At 43.2% G+C, this 15,142-nt stretch overlaps 1 protein-coding gene across 7 annotated transcripts in view; it reads right to left on the reverse strand.

Annotated features, from left to right (window-relative positions):
- Nucleotides 1-4,877: 4,877 nt before the first annotated feature.
- FHIT (fragile histidine triad diadenosine triphosphatase) overlaps nt 4,878-15,142 on the reverse strand; it is a 622,267-nt gene continuing 612,002 nt past the window's right edge. For 5 of the 7 annotated variants that reach the window (XM_074878818.1, XM_074878821.1, XM_074878819.1 and 2 more), the window contains 2 exons: nt 13,276-13,379; nt 4,878-5,711 (listed from right to left, as the gene is read on the reverse strand). In XM_074878818.1, the coding sequence (XP_074734919.1) occupies nt 13,278-13,379 (102 nt within the window). In that variant the 3' untranslated portion in view covers nt 4,878-5,711; nt 13,276-13,277. Of the gene's footprint in view, nt 5,712-7,993; nt 8,054-12,924; nt 12,968-13,275; nt 13,380-15,142 lie in introns of all 7 variants that reach the window. The other 2 variants (XR_012630211.1, XM_074878817.1) reach the window with 2 other exon arrangements.

A 15,142-nucleotide genomic window follows, 5' to 3' on the forward strand; every position in this document is an offset into this window, starting at 1 on the left:
GGGAGCTCTTCCTATGCACCCTGCAGATTTGCACATTCCCCAAAACAGACAGAAGTGACCAAATTCCTGGTTTTTACAGACCACGAGACTCACGGCAAATGCACTCAGGGAGAAACCTTTGCAAAAGTGGATTTTTTTTTTTTTTTCTTCCTTCCTCTTTCCTCTGTGCATCTCTGGTGTGTAGTGGTGGGACATGCAGTGACCTGAAGGCCTTGTCCCTGCCCAGGCTGTCCTGGAGGAGCGCTGGCAGCACCGTGACGTGCCGGAGCCCCTCCGCCACTGCCTTTTAACGCTGCTCCGCTGGGGCTCAGCCAGAGCCCGGGGAAAATGAAGCGCTGATTTTGGCTGAAAGGCCAGCACAAGCTAATATGGGAAATTACTCCAGCCATCATCACTCTTTTCCTGTCACTATGGTGACAAAAGAAATGACAAAAGCCTGAGCAGAAAGAGACAGGGTGACACAAGTAAAGAGGGACAGAGCAAATACTCGGCAACTGTGGCCAGTTTGGGGGCAAAGCCAAGGAGGGGACAGTCAGTGCTCAAAAACTGTGTTGGGGCCTCCTCTCACTGATGGATGCAATTGTGTCCTGCGTGTACATACAGGGGTTTGCAAAGTGACACAAGTACTAAGCCCCACGTTACATTGCCACGGCCAATGCAGCTACTACAGGCCTAAAAAAAAAAAATAATCATGGCCGTATAAGGCTTCCATGCCACAGCTTTAATCCTAATGCACTAATCATTGATTTTTGCACCTCCTTCCTCCACAGCACTTGTTATTTGCCACCTGCCTTAAGGACAAGGTATGAAACCAGCCTAGCCTCCTCCCCGCGCTTCAGCTCTGAGCATCGTTAGAGGACACAGCAAGGAAGTCTGCTCTTTCCAGCCAAAGCAATGGTCACCTATGACTGAGAAACACATGTCCAGAAGGAAGGGGAAAGCACAGAGAGATGTGCCTGGAGGCAACCCAGGACCAAGAGGAGCAGCTGAAGGCAGGCCAGCGACTCCTGCTGCTTGGCCCCTTGTCTCCACAGCACTGGCTGGGTTTACCCTGAGGCCCTTCCAGCACCTACCATCTCCCCATGAACAGAGATATGGTTGCCAGCTTCCAGACGCCTAAATATCAGGTTTTTGAGCTGCTCGAGGAGGGTAATATCTTGAAGAAACTCCAAAGAAGAAACTGGGCAGTGGCAGAAAAAAGTGCTGGTCCAAGGACAACTTGCCCAGAAGTCCCAGCTGGAGAAGGTGCCAGTGGGTGCCCATCCTGCAGCGAGACTCCTAGCCCTGGGGGCTGGGAGGAGGTCATCAGCAGATCAAACAGCATCCAATGATTTTGCCACTGAAAAGTGGAATTTTAATTTTATTGGAGTCACCTTCTAAAAAATGGGGTTGGGAGGAAAAAGGATGGGGTGCAAGGAGGAGCAGAAGACAGTGCTGGAGAGAGCAGTGGAGAAAATCTTCATCCTGAAATGCCAAGCCAAACATCCCCCCCCGTCCCACCAAATCTTTTTTTTTTTTTTTCCCAAGAAGGAAAATTGTATTTTCCAGCCAGATCTATTCATGAGTGATTGTGCAGAGCTCTGCTAATGGGCTATGCCAAGCTGTGGTCACCCTACAGAGCTATTGGCAGGAGAGGTGGCAAGTTGGAGAGGACTACAAGGGAACTCTGCATGATATTTTTTGATGAGCTGATTATTCAGAAATTTCACAAGAGCTGAAATACATCACTCTGTTCTGAAACTCAGCCCTGCCAACACACAGGACAGCTTACATGAGCAGCAGCGTTTTCTCCTTCACAGCACTGCTGGCCTGTACGTTAGGAACCAGATGCAGGAATCGGACAAGGCTTTTCAGCAGCCGTCGACTGCAGGGACAGCGAGAGATGGGGAGTGGTTAAGGGGACACAGAAAGCTGTAATAGAAATGATTTAGATACTTTCATGGCTGTCACTGTGTGTATTTGGGCTTGAAAGTTTTTCATTAGCTCTGTGGGTACTGGGGCATTGTGATTTTTATTCCTTTACGGCTAGGGTGTGAGATCACCCCCAGATCTCACATGTATTCAGGTATTTTTATGTCAGGGGGTGCTCAGTCCCCAGTCATATTTCAGGGTGCTGTCACAAGCCAGGAGCTGACCTTGACTCCCCCCCTTGCAGCCAGGAGCCTTCGTCTTAGATGTCATCTTCAGTCTGCAGCCAAGTCAGGCTCCCACAGAGATCAAATGGTCATTTTCCCCTCTCTGCAACATTAATTAAAAACAAAACACAGTGTTATTTGAGCACAGGAACAAATGAGAGCCTGATATCTGGGAGGTGGGATGCATGTGTGCTGGGGGAGGTTAGAAGCAGCACGGAGCCGATTTCTGAAATACTTCACAAAGACTTCAAGGAGCTGATGTGGCACGTCCCCAGCCCATCGATTCTGTCAACACACAAGACCCTTTGAGCTACCTGGGGTGGCACCGGCTGTCCTGTGGAGGACCAGGGGCTGGTGCATCTGCATCTGGAGCAAGAATGATGCTGAATTGCGGAAAGGCAATTAAAAGATATCCTCATGCTGTACTCACAGCCTTCATTGAAAGCACTGTAGGACAGTTACCATCTAAGCTCCCTTTCTGAACAAAAAATCATAATTACAGTGCAGATGAGCATACTGGAAAACCCAGCAGGGATGTGGAGAAGCCTGCTGCCTGGGACCTTGCACAGCACAACATGGGTCCGTGTTGCTGCTGTGCCAAAGCGTTCAGAGCCCGTTCCTGATGGTTTTTGCCCAGCCCTGAAAAACGTACGTGTGTGAGCAGATGGCTGCCAGGTGGCCTTCAAATGGGACTGTACAGCTGGGCTGCCTGGCATGGCAGGGACTGGGTGCATGGGCTGGTGGTGTCCCCATCAGATGTGTGCTCCCGATAACCCGGCCATTCTCCTGCCCATGGGACTGACCATACCCGAGACAGCTCTTCTGCAGTTTCTGTTTCAAGGCACGCAGGGGGAAGAGTGCATGTGGAGCCACATCCTACTCCCAGCCTGGTCCTACAAAAGCCATTGAAGAGCACTGTGGCTGAACCACAGCTGTTTTGCTAATGAAAATAGAGGCACACAGACACAGCCGCTGCAGCCCCTTGGAGGAACTGCTCACTTCAGCGAAACAAACTTTTAGTAATCAAAAAAGCCTGGGAAACTTGCTTGCATGTAAAGACAGGGAATGAGGGTCCGAGCCGCGCAACAGCAGGCACAGTTAGCTCTGTCCTGTTATGAAGCCACCCCATCGGGACCACTCCACGTGCACCACATCCATCTGATTCCCTGCACGGATGATTTTTCCCATGTTTTCTGCTTTCAGTGGAGGAACTCAGCACTCTGCAACATCCCGCAGCCCAAAGGCAAGCTCTGGGCATGACCTCAGGTGATTGAGGCTGGAAAAGACAAAAACCATCAATGCCTTCAGTACAGTGTATCCTCACATTTCCAGCAACTGCACCTCTGTATGCAGCACCCTGCCTGTGAAAAATTAAGTCTATAGGAAGTGTATGAATGATCCAGACACCATCCTGAAGGCTCAGGTCTTAAAAAAGGCAGGGGGGGTTACTCCACATACTGCTGCAGGATGTCATGTACTTCATGATCTGCCTTTTCTAATCTCTCCTTATCTCTCACTCCAATCCTTTCTCATGTCCCTCATCTATTGCAAATTCCCTTTTAAAGCTGGAGCGAAGCACATAAATATTTTCATGCTGCATAAATAGGTTGTTTTGTGCATAATGTCACAGGAGGCTTTTTTTAAAAAAACAGGACCTTTAGTGCTGTGATAACGGCCTCCTCATTTACACAAATGAAATCTTCCATACAGCTCAGCACTCATCTGCTCGGCAGCCCCCATGCAAAATGGTTGGCGCAGCGCCCGCTCATCACAGGCTACAGAATTAATACAGAATATTCCATACTTAATAGGAAGCCATTGAGCATCAGGTTCGGAAATACCTCGCAAATGTAACTGATGCTCAGGTTTTCCTTTTAGTGCTTCCCAGGCAGCACAACCATTGTCTTCCTTCTATGTGAAATCACAGCTACTTTTAATATTTAAGTGCAAAAGGACAACTGTTTGTGTTGGCCCATTTGCCAGCATCTTTGACCATCCTGTCTGCTCACCTTTTCTTCGCTGTCACTTCTTGCCCCCTGACCTTCATTTCCTGTTTATTCAGCCCGTGTTCAGGGTCTAAAAAGTACAGACACCATCAAAATGGACTTTCCATTACACTGCATGGAAAAAGAAATAGCGTAACAATCTCTAGAGTTTTCAAAAGTGCTAATGGAAGATACTGGTGGCCACACTGGGTCATGGTAAATCTTTGACTCAAAGCGGCTTTTCAGGAGCAGTATTTTAACAGGATCACAGTAAAATCTGGAATCAAACATCAGTGATTTTGTTCTAGTATTTCTATTTGACCAGCACAAAGACTTCAAACCAAAGGACTGAATTCCCCTGCAGTATATAGCAGAGAGAGACTTAGGAAAAGTTATGAGAATTCATCCATTGTGCATTTTCATACTTCTCAGGTCAGGTTGCAACCCTTCAGGACAGACTATTGTGGAGCATTTTTATTTGTTCTGGACAGTGGCCACACTGTACTACCAGACATGCAAAGCACTGCCAGGCTCTGGTTTGGACCTGACTCTGACCTCCTCAAGCCTTCAGGTAGACTCTGCACCCTGTGGCCCCCCTCGGCATGGCTCTTATTGAAAGACTTGGTGCATTTTGTTTTCCATCCTGAGTTCAGGGGACACAGAAACCTTCGGCTGTTGCTTCCCCGCAATTCAAGAGCAAGATGATGGGTGCTCTTTTCATGCATATCTTGCAGACTCATTTCTTCTCTCTTCCATCTGTTGTTTGACTTCTTTTCCTTTATTACACGTTAGCAATCAACAACTAACCCATGGCAGGTTTCTTTCTGTGTGGAGCTCCGAACGCGGCATTTCTTGCCAAGGGAGCGTTCCACATGGGCGGCTCCCACTCATGTTTGTTGCTGCAAGCAGGACATTCATGCCAGTTTAACCTTAATGTGATTACTATCCCATTAGCAGATTTACATATTCATTGATTTGCAGAAGTGTTTTGTATCTCCTTAAGCTCTAGAAGCATCGTGACAATGCATTGAAAGGAACAGAGAAAGGAAAGATCTTAGGAAGTGCTATATTTCTTGTTCTACTACCTTACCCAACAAAACAGTAGCTCTCCAAGTTTATCTTGGCTAGTCTGTAACAAAGCCTTGGTTTTTATGAATTGTCATACTGCTAAAAGATCTAATTTTTCTATGATATAATAGCCCACATACAATAACTGAATCAAAAAGCACAACACGGAGTAAACACTTTGTAATGTACCTAAACAGAATAGCTACCTGATTTTCCTAGCACTTTATTTCAATTTAAGCCAAGGGACAATTTAAAAAGATTCATTCCCAAGTACACAATTCAGAAAAATATGAGTTACTACTCAGAGCAATATTTTGAACCAGTGCTGTTAGTTGTCTTAGCTGAAATTCAACCTTGATGATATCCAAAGGTCCAATAAAATTTTTCATGGAAGAATCCCATATTTGTAGAACACAATAAAATTGCTCAGCTGCAGCTCCAGGGCCACGTAGAACTGGAGAAAGAGGTCTGTCTTTCTGGGGAGTTTCTTAAGTCATGGGATGTTTTTCAAACACTTTGTTACCTGAGAAATATCAAACATAACAGATAGTTACATATAATAGTATCTTTGATCTTTGTTAGTAAGACAAAATGTAAGGCTGCTTATTGCTAACGAGTCAGGTGCTCATTAGGATGTTCCAAAAGGAAACACTGACAGTGACAGGCAAAAGGAAATGTTCAGTGTTAAATCCACACACAGCACATTTCAGCTCCTATTATAGCCTGTGCAACAGAGAAAGGAGAAAATCCTTGCACACAACTATTTTAAAATTATGTATTGGAGCCAGAAAGAGGAGCATTTGTTTGATTTATTATCTACTTTTTCAATAAAGTTCACTTCCAAATAATACTAATGCCTGCCTTTCACATTGTGCTTTTCATTCCTAACTCACAAAGCACCCTCCAAAGGAGGTCAGGATCATTTTACAAAAAACAAACATGAAGTGAAGCCACCTCTCTGATGTCCCTGAGTAAGACAGCACAGTCCCCAGCTCTGTTGACTGCTAGTCATAGGAATGAAGGATTAGAAAGGGCATCTTGTGTCATCAAATCCAGCTTCTTACTCTTCAAATCAATTTTGTTATAATAATCTCATGCAAGAGTCTTTGGGGTGCATGATCTCTTATATAAGCTCCTACAAATGCTCTTTCAAAATCATCATCTCTTGTATATCCTCATCCATGCTGACCCTGTGGTGGGACTCTGCCTAATGCCAAGATATTACACACCAGTGATTTGGGACCATCACCGTGAAAATGCCCCCAGTCTCACACACTGGAGAATGAATGGGGTATTTCTTCCCATGTCTGTTCCAATTTTATGCATATCTTGGTGGCTTGTCCTAGTAAAAGACCTGTAATAGGTGCCATGACAGACCTGGAAGGTGTTCTTGAAGTAGAGAAATAGAAATGCTGAGAGCCTGACAAGTGCAGTCGACTGCAGCTGTGAAACCTGTGTGTGAAATCCCTGCACAAACTCACGGTGCAATTGTTATTGCAGCATTAACTGGAGGCTTGCAGCAGCCCCAGGTGCTAACACAAATGGGGCGTTTGGGTTTACCCTTGCACATAACTTGCCCTTTCAAGTAGAGACTGACATCCCGGCAAACAACGGAGCCTCAACTATGCTCAGTCCAATGTATTTCCAATGTCCATTACGCCCTTCCTTTTTCAAATAACTACTTACTGGAGGAGTTATTAATGCCTTTCCACCTACACAGCCTAGATACCGAAACTCACACAAAGGCAGCTTTTAAGCTCTGAGGTCACATCCGAGCTGCTGGTTAGTGTGTCTCTCTGGGCAGTTCTATTATGCAGCAGCTACAGCAATAGGAAAACACGATACAAACCTTTGCTAATAACTGAGCATGAGGTGGGCTTTACGCTTGGTATCTTCACTTTTGTACCTTCACTTCAGAGCATATTTAGAGCTGGCTTCAATAATCGGAAAATTATTTCAGCTTATTAAACACAAAGCTGTTACCCAACTGTTAGACGAGAGCACGGCCCCTGAACTTGTTTCCCAGGGCTGTGCGCAAGGCTTGGATCCTTGCTGCTGTTGTGGCTGCAACTCCCCAACCGCCCACTTCTTTGTTTGATTGTCTTTTCTCACTGAAACATATGTTTCCCCTTTTGATGGCATTTTGAGCAACAGTTTCCATTGTATGCCCCTCTTGACTGACAGTTTGATGGCAGCCTGTAAATTACTTGGCATGCTTTTTGTGAATCTGCTTGAAGGAGGGTCTGGCTGCTTAGTAAGTGCATCCTTTTGCAGCTTTGGGGGCAAGAGATTAGCACCATTTTAGCACAGGTCTGGGTAAAAAAGTACTTGACCACAGTTGATATCCTTATTTGAAGCTCAGCGTTGTCCTGTGCCTCGACTCTTTTATCCCAGGTCCTGGGACACAATGTCCATCAGATACGCTTGGCTTTCCCCATTTTCCTCTCATACAATGTGACATACATAAAGCTTAATGATGAATCAAGAATGGATCAGTCTGAAAATACTTGATATTTGACAGACATCCCAGGTAAGCATTCAGGCTGCTGGATGTGCAAGTTAAGAGAACATCTGGCTCTCTGTCAGCTTTCTTTGCGAACAGTAACACATTCACTGCTTTGCCTTTATGCGGTACAATCTTGTCTGTGTCTCTGGCCATGACGTTTCTACTGCAGCGATAATTACAGGATCTGAGCAGTGCTGTATGGAATTCATGTACTCTTTACAGCTGAATTAAATGGCCACCTATAGGGAAGTGGAAGTCCAGAGAATGAGGTATATATGTTTCAGCACAGTACTACTTACAGCCTCAAAACAGAACCCTGGAACAGGTGTGAAGGGGGACATCAAGTTTATGCTGGCCTCCTAGAAGAGGAAGATATTTTACTTATAACCATAGCTAACTCTATTGCAGATTTGTTTTCATAAGAATAATGATATGCTTCAATCAGAAAAATAATCAACCTCGACACTGAGGCTTCTGTGCATTAGCACACCACATTTATTCGGGGAAGCCTTTTGCCCTGAGCCTTCTAGGGTGGGTATTACTGCTGTACACAGTCGCTGCACTTCTGGCTGTTTACATCTTCCCTTGAAGAGATCATTTAATTCCTCTGCATAAATGTTCTCCCTGCTGCAGAGGTGGTGGGTCTGGATGTTTTACACTTCAAAAATACCAGCAAGGGCCAGATTATGTTTGTCTGTTGGATTTCTGTTGATATTAACTTTCCTTGCATTCCATTGAAATGACAAAAAGATTACTTTATATGTACTTACTGCAGAAAAAAAGAGAATTTTGTGTGAAAAAGCACAGACCCTATGATCTGATCCATCTTCTCTTTGCTATTTCCAACTACTTAAAGCATAATGTCACACTGAAACGCACACTTGCAGTGCTGCATTCTCTTCTCCTGACAGATTGTTATGACGTTTTCCAAGGTGACCTTCATAAAACATGTTTCTTTTGAAGCTTATATTTCACTCTCAGGTCATAATAGTTTCACACAGGCAAGCAAACCATCAGCTCCTGCTTTCTAATTAATGGTACTTGGAGGTTTCTGAGTGGGGGATATAATTAATAGCACTTAAGTCTGGAGTGCAGAGAAATCTATAGCTGATTACTAGGATGTGTATTTACCTAGGGATTATATACAAACAGCTCCTAAGTGCAGCCATGAACAGCTCTCAACAATGCTCTCTGGGAAATCCTCAGGACGAGGCACCACCTTGAGTTTAACTCCAGTGTAAGCACTCTAAAAATTGCCCTGCTTATAAAGTGACGCTCTGAAACTGAGGGGTCCCTGCTTGCTGTACCCCCCCTCCCCTGCTGCTCTTCCTCGTACCAGAGTCCACAGCATGTTGTGTTTCCTATGACTGCATGGTGATTCTGCTTGCCAACAGGCTGACTACAGTGGAGGAGCATCTACTGCAGAAAATACCTCTGACCACATCTGCGTTGTCACGGTCACCCAGGGGACAACCTGCTCTGTGGTCCACACTGCAGGTGCAGCATCTTCTGGGGCAGACTGTGTCCACACTGCACAGCGTGTGTCCCAGATCCAGTCTGTGGATCCACTCCAAGGCATAGTCATTATTCTGTGGTTTTTTTCAGTTTAAAGTACCAGAAATAACAGGGGGGCTTTTCTTACAGTAAAACAAGAAAGAAAGGGTGTTGTGAGCCATGTTGTCATATTTGCCTAAATTTATGGAAAGTGATGGGGTTGCTCTGGTGCTCACTCTCATGCATGCAGCATGGATTGTCAGAGGTGCTGGAGCAAAACCAGATAGATGCAAGCCAAATTGCCAGTTTAAATTCCCTCTGGTCAGCTGCTGCTAACAGTGGTAATTTCCCTGCTGAAGTCAATAGAACAGCATCTTTTCACACATGCTGAGATCCTGGTGCAGAAGAGGCAGCTCTGAGGCAGGATGAGTGCTCTCAAAGAATGAGATCGTCTCTCTTCCGCAGTGGGGTGAAAAAAAATGAATAAAATTCATATTCTCTGACAAAGTTGAAAAGACTATATTCTCAAGAAACATTGCCAGACTGGGGATGAAGGAGAGAATTGACATCAGAAATCCTGCACAATTGTGAAGCCCGCATTATTTGGAGAGATATTAAATTGAATTTTGCATTTTGAATCACACAAAATATTCAGATAGTTAAGCAATTAAAAGCTATTGAATATTTGTAACTCAAAAAGCACTAGGCAACAAAGTATCACTGTCAACTCCTTTATGCAAGGGAACATCTTGACATCGTACTTAAGACTGACTACTTCTCTAATGGCATAAAAGTCTTACTTCACTTATGCATAAAATAGGAAAACTTCTACTGAAACTTGCACAGCCTGGTTCTTTCTTCAGAACAACACCACAGAGTGAATCTGCCTTTGAAGAGAGACGTTTTTCATATACTATCTGAAGGTTAGTAACTCTTTTAATCTTTAGCCTTTTTGCTGGCATGTGTAATTTAAAATGCACAAAACAGACTATCAAACCACACAGCTATAGATAGTTAGAAAATTTAAAAGGTGCATCTGAAAAGAGACTTGGAAATTAAGCTGCTGCACCAAAGTTTGCTCTCTGAGTAAGGACTCTTTCCCCATGGATCCACCTTGAAGAGCAACCAGTTATCAAATACAGCTGACCATATGACAGCCAACACTGAACAACGAACGGCTCCTAAAGAGATCAAATCTTGGTGCTACTAAGCAACAGTGTGACTAACTGGGGCAATTATATATCAAATATCCTACTGACAGAATAATTTTTTTATTTTCTTGTCCCTATCCAGAGCCACATGAAGTTCTGCTGAACTTTGGCTCTGCAGACACAGCACCGTGAGCAGCTCTGCAAAGCCTGCACGTGCTGGAGGTGTTCAAGAAGTGAAAAGTCCTTCTAATGAGATGGGATACAGTGGCATGGGGACATGCAGTGAAAGACCAGAAACCTACGCGAAACAAATTCACTCACTGGTTTCAGTTTCATCTGCTCTAGGCAACTGTACACAGGAATAAATTATGTTAAGACAAGGATTTTCTCAAGGGTGTAAACTTAGCAAGGCTAAATGGGTTCATATCTTTAAGCAAGTGGCTGGATATTTCTGATCATCTGGGGACTGGTGTAGAAGCACTCAGCTGTGGCTACCCAACCAGCCAGGAGGGATCAGGAAATGTAGTAGGGAGAGAATCAAGAGCTTCTTGTTTTGTTCAAGTATTTCTTAGGAAAAAGTCACCTGCAAGTCCTTTGTGATCAGATAATCTATAAATACAGGTAAAAGGCAGTACTGTACTTAGTCAAGTCATATAGGAGTTGTGACAGTTGTTGAAGGATTTGTGACAAATGTAAGGGTAGCTGGGAAAGCTCTGAAACAGCTCAGTCTGTGAAGGCTAATCTAGCTGAGCTGGGCTTCTTTGAACAAAACACTTAAGTAGAAAAATAATGCATAAGGCCTTAAAAATTGCTATTTATTGGCTCCAGAACACCCACATTCAGCTCTTTCTGACTTTCCCTGTGCCGCATGAAAAAACTCAAGTAAAATAGCATCCAGGTAAACTTATAAATGGCAAAATAAATCTTTTGTAGGTGAAAAACAAAAATAGCTTCAAAGAGGGATGCATATAACCTTGTTAATTTGCCAAAAGTTTTCAATCTTCATCACTTTAGAAGCAAGGTTAAGAGAGTAGATAAAAGTTGAGAAATTCAGAAGGTGCCAGATATACCTTTATCTCAGGTCCAGAGCCTTAAACCTCAGAAGCAAAACGATGTCAGGAAGAAGAGATTGACAATGATGCCTTGTGTTGGGAATCAAGGGTTGGAAGGACTGCCTGTACTAGGCAAAATACTCTCATGATAATGATGCCAGTAAGATTTAATTTACCAGTCTGTTCTAGGAAAGGTAATGACCTTAATATTGTGGGGAACTTATCAAGAGGTCATCCATGCAGACACACACTGATTTATTTTTATCATAAATGGAAATAAATGTCCAGCCACATGAATTTGCTCGCAGGAATGAATTTATATCAGCTTTGTGTTTAGCATCAGAAGAGCCCAAGAACATTTTATGGATATGTGGGGATTTAATTTCAACCCCTTTGAGAATCTCTGCAGAAAAGTATTTCAAATTAATTTCTAACCACACCAACTCCCCTCCCTGCCCCAAACCTCCTAAATATAGAATGGGGAACAACATCACATTGCAATAGGGATGCACCATTTTATCTTAAGTACTGTTCATTTGCTGCTGTGCCATAGATGAAGTACTACATAATGCCTCTGTTAGTAGAGTGCTTACATATGCACTACCTAAGGATATGCTCTTTCTGGCTGAGTGATTCATTTTTGAGAAACATATTTCTGAGGAGGTAAAAAGTGAGTGTCTAAGTAAAAATCCAGCAGCCATGCTGGAAACTTGACTGTGTAGTCCAAACCCTGTTACTCCAAACCCTGGAGGTCCCTAGGTCCCAGATGCTGAGGACAAGTTTCCTTCACAGATGGGAATTATACGTGTTACACGGCTTTCTCTGTGTCAATTTGCAGAAGTGTTGGCACAGTTAATTAGACCGGAGAAGACAAGAGCATGGTCATCATGCAAGAAAAAATGGAAAGGAAAGAGCCGGATGAACCAGCCCAAATGGAGAGGACAGAATGACATGGAGACAAAAGCTGCCATGTGCACACTGTGTAGTTTACCTCAAGATTTCTCAAGCTGGGCTGCAAGCAGTGAGTCACAGGCAGAGAGGAGGGATATTTATGGGATTTCGGTTCTTCAGAGGAAAAAATATGAAACAGTCAGAAATGACAGAGAAATGAGAGTTCTGGATGATGGCAAACAACATATGGGGAACAGGGGAGAGGGAGCTTTTGGCATCATTGCTGCAGTGTACATCCCAGCGTAACTCATATTGATCTCCGGGGGCCAGTTTATTTCTACTGGAAGAATCTGGCTTCTGGGACTCCAGGTACAAAATGAAAAACTCTCAATTTCTAGAGCACCAATGTTAGTGTTTGCCAAGTGTTTTCTCTCTTCTATTCCTCCCTGCAAATCTTTTTTTCTTTTAGGGCCAGTGGAAAATTTAGCAGAACAGGCAGTTTTCTAGCAGGCTTAATTTTGAAAGTTGAACTGATCAGATGATCTAAGATTTGACAGATGAAGTTAGCATTTGATTATCCACTCTATAGTCTGAATTCTGCTGGGGTTTTGTATGTATAGGTGCATATGTACACAGACATACCAGTTTTTAGCTCTTCATAGAGATACCAAGGCTATTTTCTGTTCTAAAAAAAGAGGGAAGATATGTTAGTTTTGACATTCCTCTTAAGTAACTGCTGATGATTCTGATTTCCAGATATGTTATTTTTTGCTCTCTGGAAACAAAATGCTCTAGGATGGTGCTGATTTGCTCAAGGAGCAGCATGTTATTTCAGCCACTGTTGGAGTGCTGTGTCCTTTTGGAAACAACACAAACCTAAGAGCTTTCACTTCTTTTGTTCTATTCTACATATTCTCCCCTGTCCTCAAGAAGCCTATGGAGACTTTAACAGAGTTTTGGGTGTTGCAGGAGTGTCAATGTGTAAATCATTACCTCTAATTTTCCTGAAAATACTTCTTCAGAATTGCTGCTTCAGCTGCCATTTCTTCTTCTGTCCTCCACTTGTCAGGGGAATCCTCTTTGTCATGTCGTTGCAACTTTTTTGAAGGAGAAAGAAGAAAAAAATCACTGTTATTTTTTTCCAGTTTTATTGTAAAATTCAGGACATGCCTGTATACAACCAGTCTAACTATTTCATGTGTTTGCGGGATGGAGAGACCTGGTGATGAGGAGGTGAAGGTTACTAGTTTAGAGTGGTGACAATAAACTGGCTCTGATGGATTTTTGATGATAATGCAAGGTGCCAGGGTGAATGATAGCCAGTGACAGAGTTCACCTTTGTGAGCTGATGGACAGATACCTTGCGAGTCTGATGCAAAGCTGGTAGGTAAAGTAACAGGGTAACACACACAATTCAGGTATTTTGAAGTGCCCATTACCTCAGTGGAGTGAGCTAGGCAGAAGCTGCCTCAACACCTTGTCAGTAATTCATGTAAAATTTTCTCTCTAGCTTTTTCCCTGCCCATGGGGCCACCCTTCCCATCAAAGACCTATTGTGATAACAAGGCCCTGTCGCAGCTGTTTCCCGCTGGCAGTTTATAACAGTAGTTTTCAGAAGAGATACATTCCCTCCCTGCATGCAAGTTATTAGTCCTTCCTTGCCCTTGTTGAAAGTGAGACACATCTCTGGTCTAGAAACAAAACCTGTTATTTTAAGCATAGCTAAATTTCATTGATGATTAACTGAGGAAAAAGATCAAAAGTATGTGAAACATTTAATTTTTGTATCTAGCTTGAATAACATACCCATAAAAATGAGTTCTATCCCACATGCAGTAGGTATTAAGTGATGATTTCAGATACATCCTTTGCCTTTCCAGAAGGGAGATTCTGATGGTTTTGCTGCTCTCCAGAAGAAGAGAGTTCTATTTTATGGTAAATATAACATGCTGGCACTTGAGTGACCATTTGTACACATGTCCACTCAAAGAATGCCTAACACTCATCAAGAGAAGACTACATTTACAACAGACAGCAGGAACATTTGCATTAATGTATTAAAGTATTGAGATTTCCAGTGTGTTTCTAGGTACAGAGCAAAGCACAGATTGTGTTAACAGCATCAGTGCTTCTGAGGAACATTAGAATATTGACTTTTTGTTAATGTCACAAACAAAGTGGGAAACTAATGAGTTTACACCTTTTATTCCTGGACAAATTTTAGTACAGAAGATGAAGCAGTGAAAAAACAAAGATGAAGCAATATTGAACCTGCAAGCAAACTGCATTACTGTATATGGCATGTTTAGCAATAAACTAGGATTGTTAGCATACATCCAACTCTCAAATACTTTTATTTGTGCTGTGTTTTTCCTACTCTGAATTTTGCTGCCAGCTACAGTCCTATGTAGTTTTACATTCTGCAGCACGGATTTCTTCCTTCTCAGCAGACGAAGCTGCATTAGAAAGCTATTTCCTTTCATGCCAATACGATACAGTAGCTGTAGGCAAATTAAAGTGTATTACTGTTCGACTAGTAGAGGACTAATCTTCATTGTTACGTTAGCTCTAGGTGTGTTATAAATCCATCTTGTAATAATGCTACAGAATTATAGAGGAAGATTTAAAAGCCAGGAACTGGTACAGTGTATACACTGTCAACACACATCCTTTGTGTCCATGTGCCTGCTCTCACCCACTGTACACACCTATACAGTGTATAGGTACCATAGCTGAGCTGGCAATGAGAGGGAGTTATAAGGAACAGCATAAATCATCCTGTACTTTCCATGGACTGTGAGCACTTACACCTCACAAGAGGATGCACCAGGACAAGCCAAGTAGTAGTAAATCAATTGTC

Source organism: Strix uralensis, chromosome 10 (genome assembly GCF_047716275.1).
Source record: "Strix uralensis isolate ZFMK-TIS-50842 chromosome 10, bStrUra1, whole genome shotgun sequence".
Lineage (NCBI taxonomy): Eukaryota > Metazoa > Chordata > Aves > Strigiformes > Strigidae > Strix > Strix uralensis.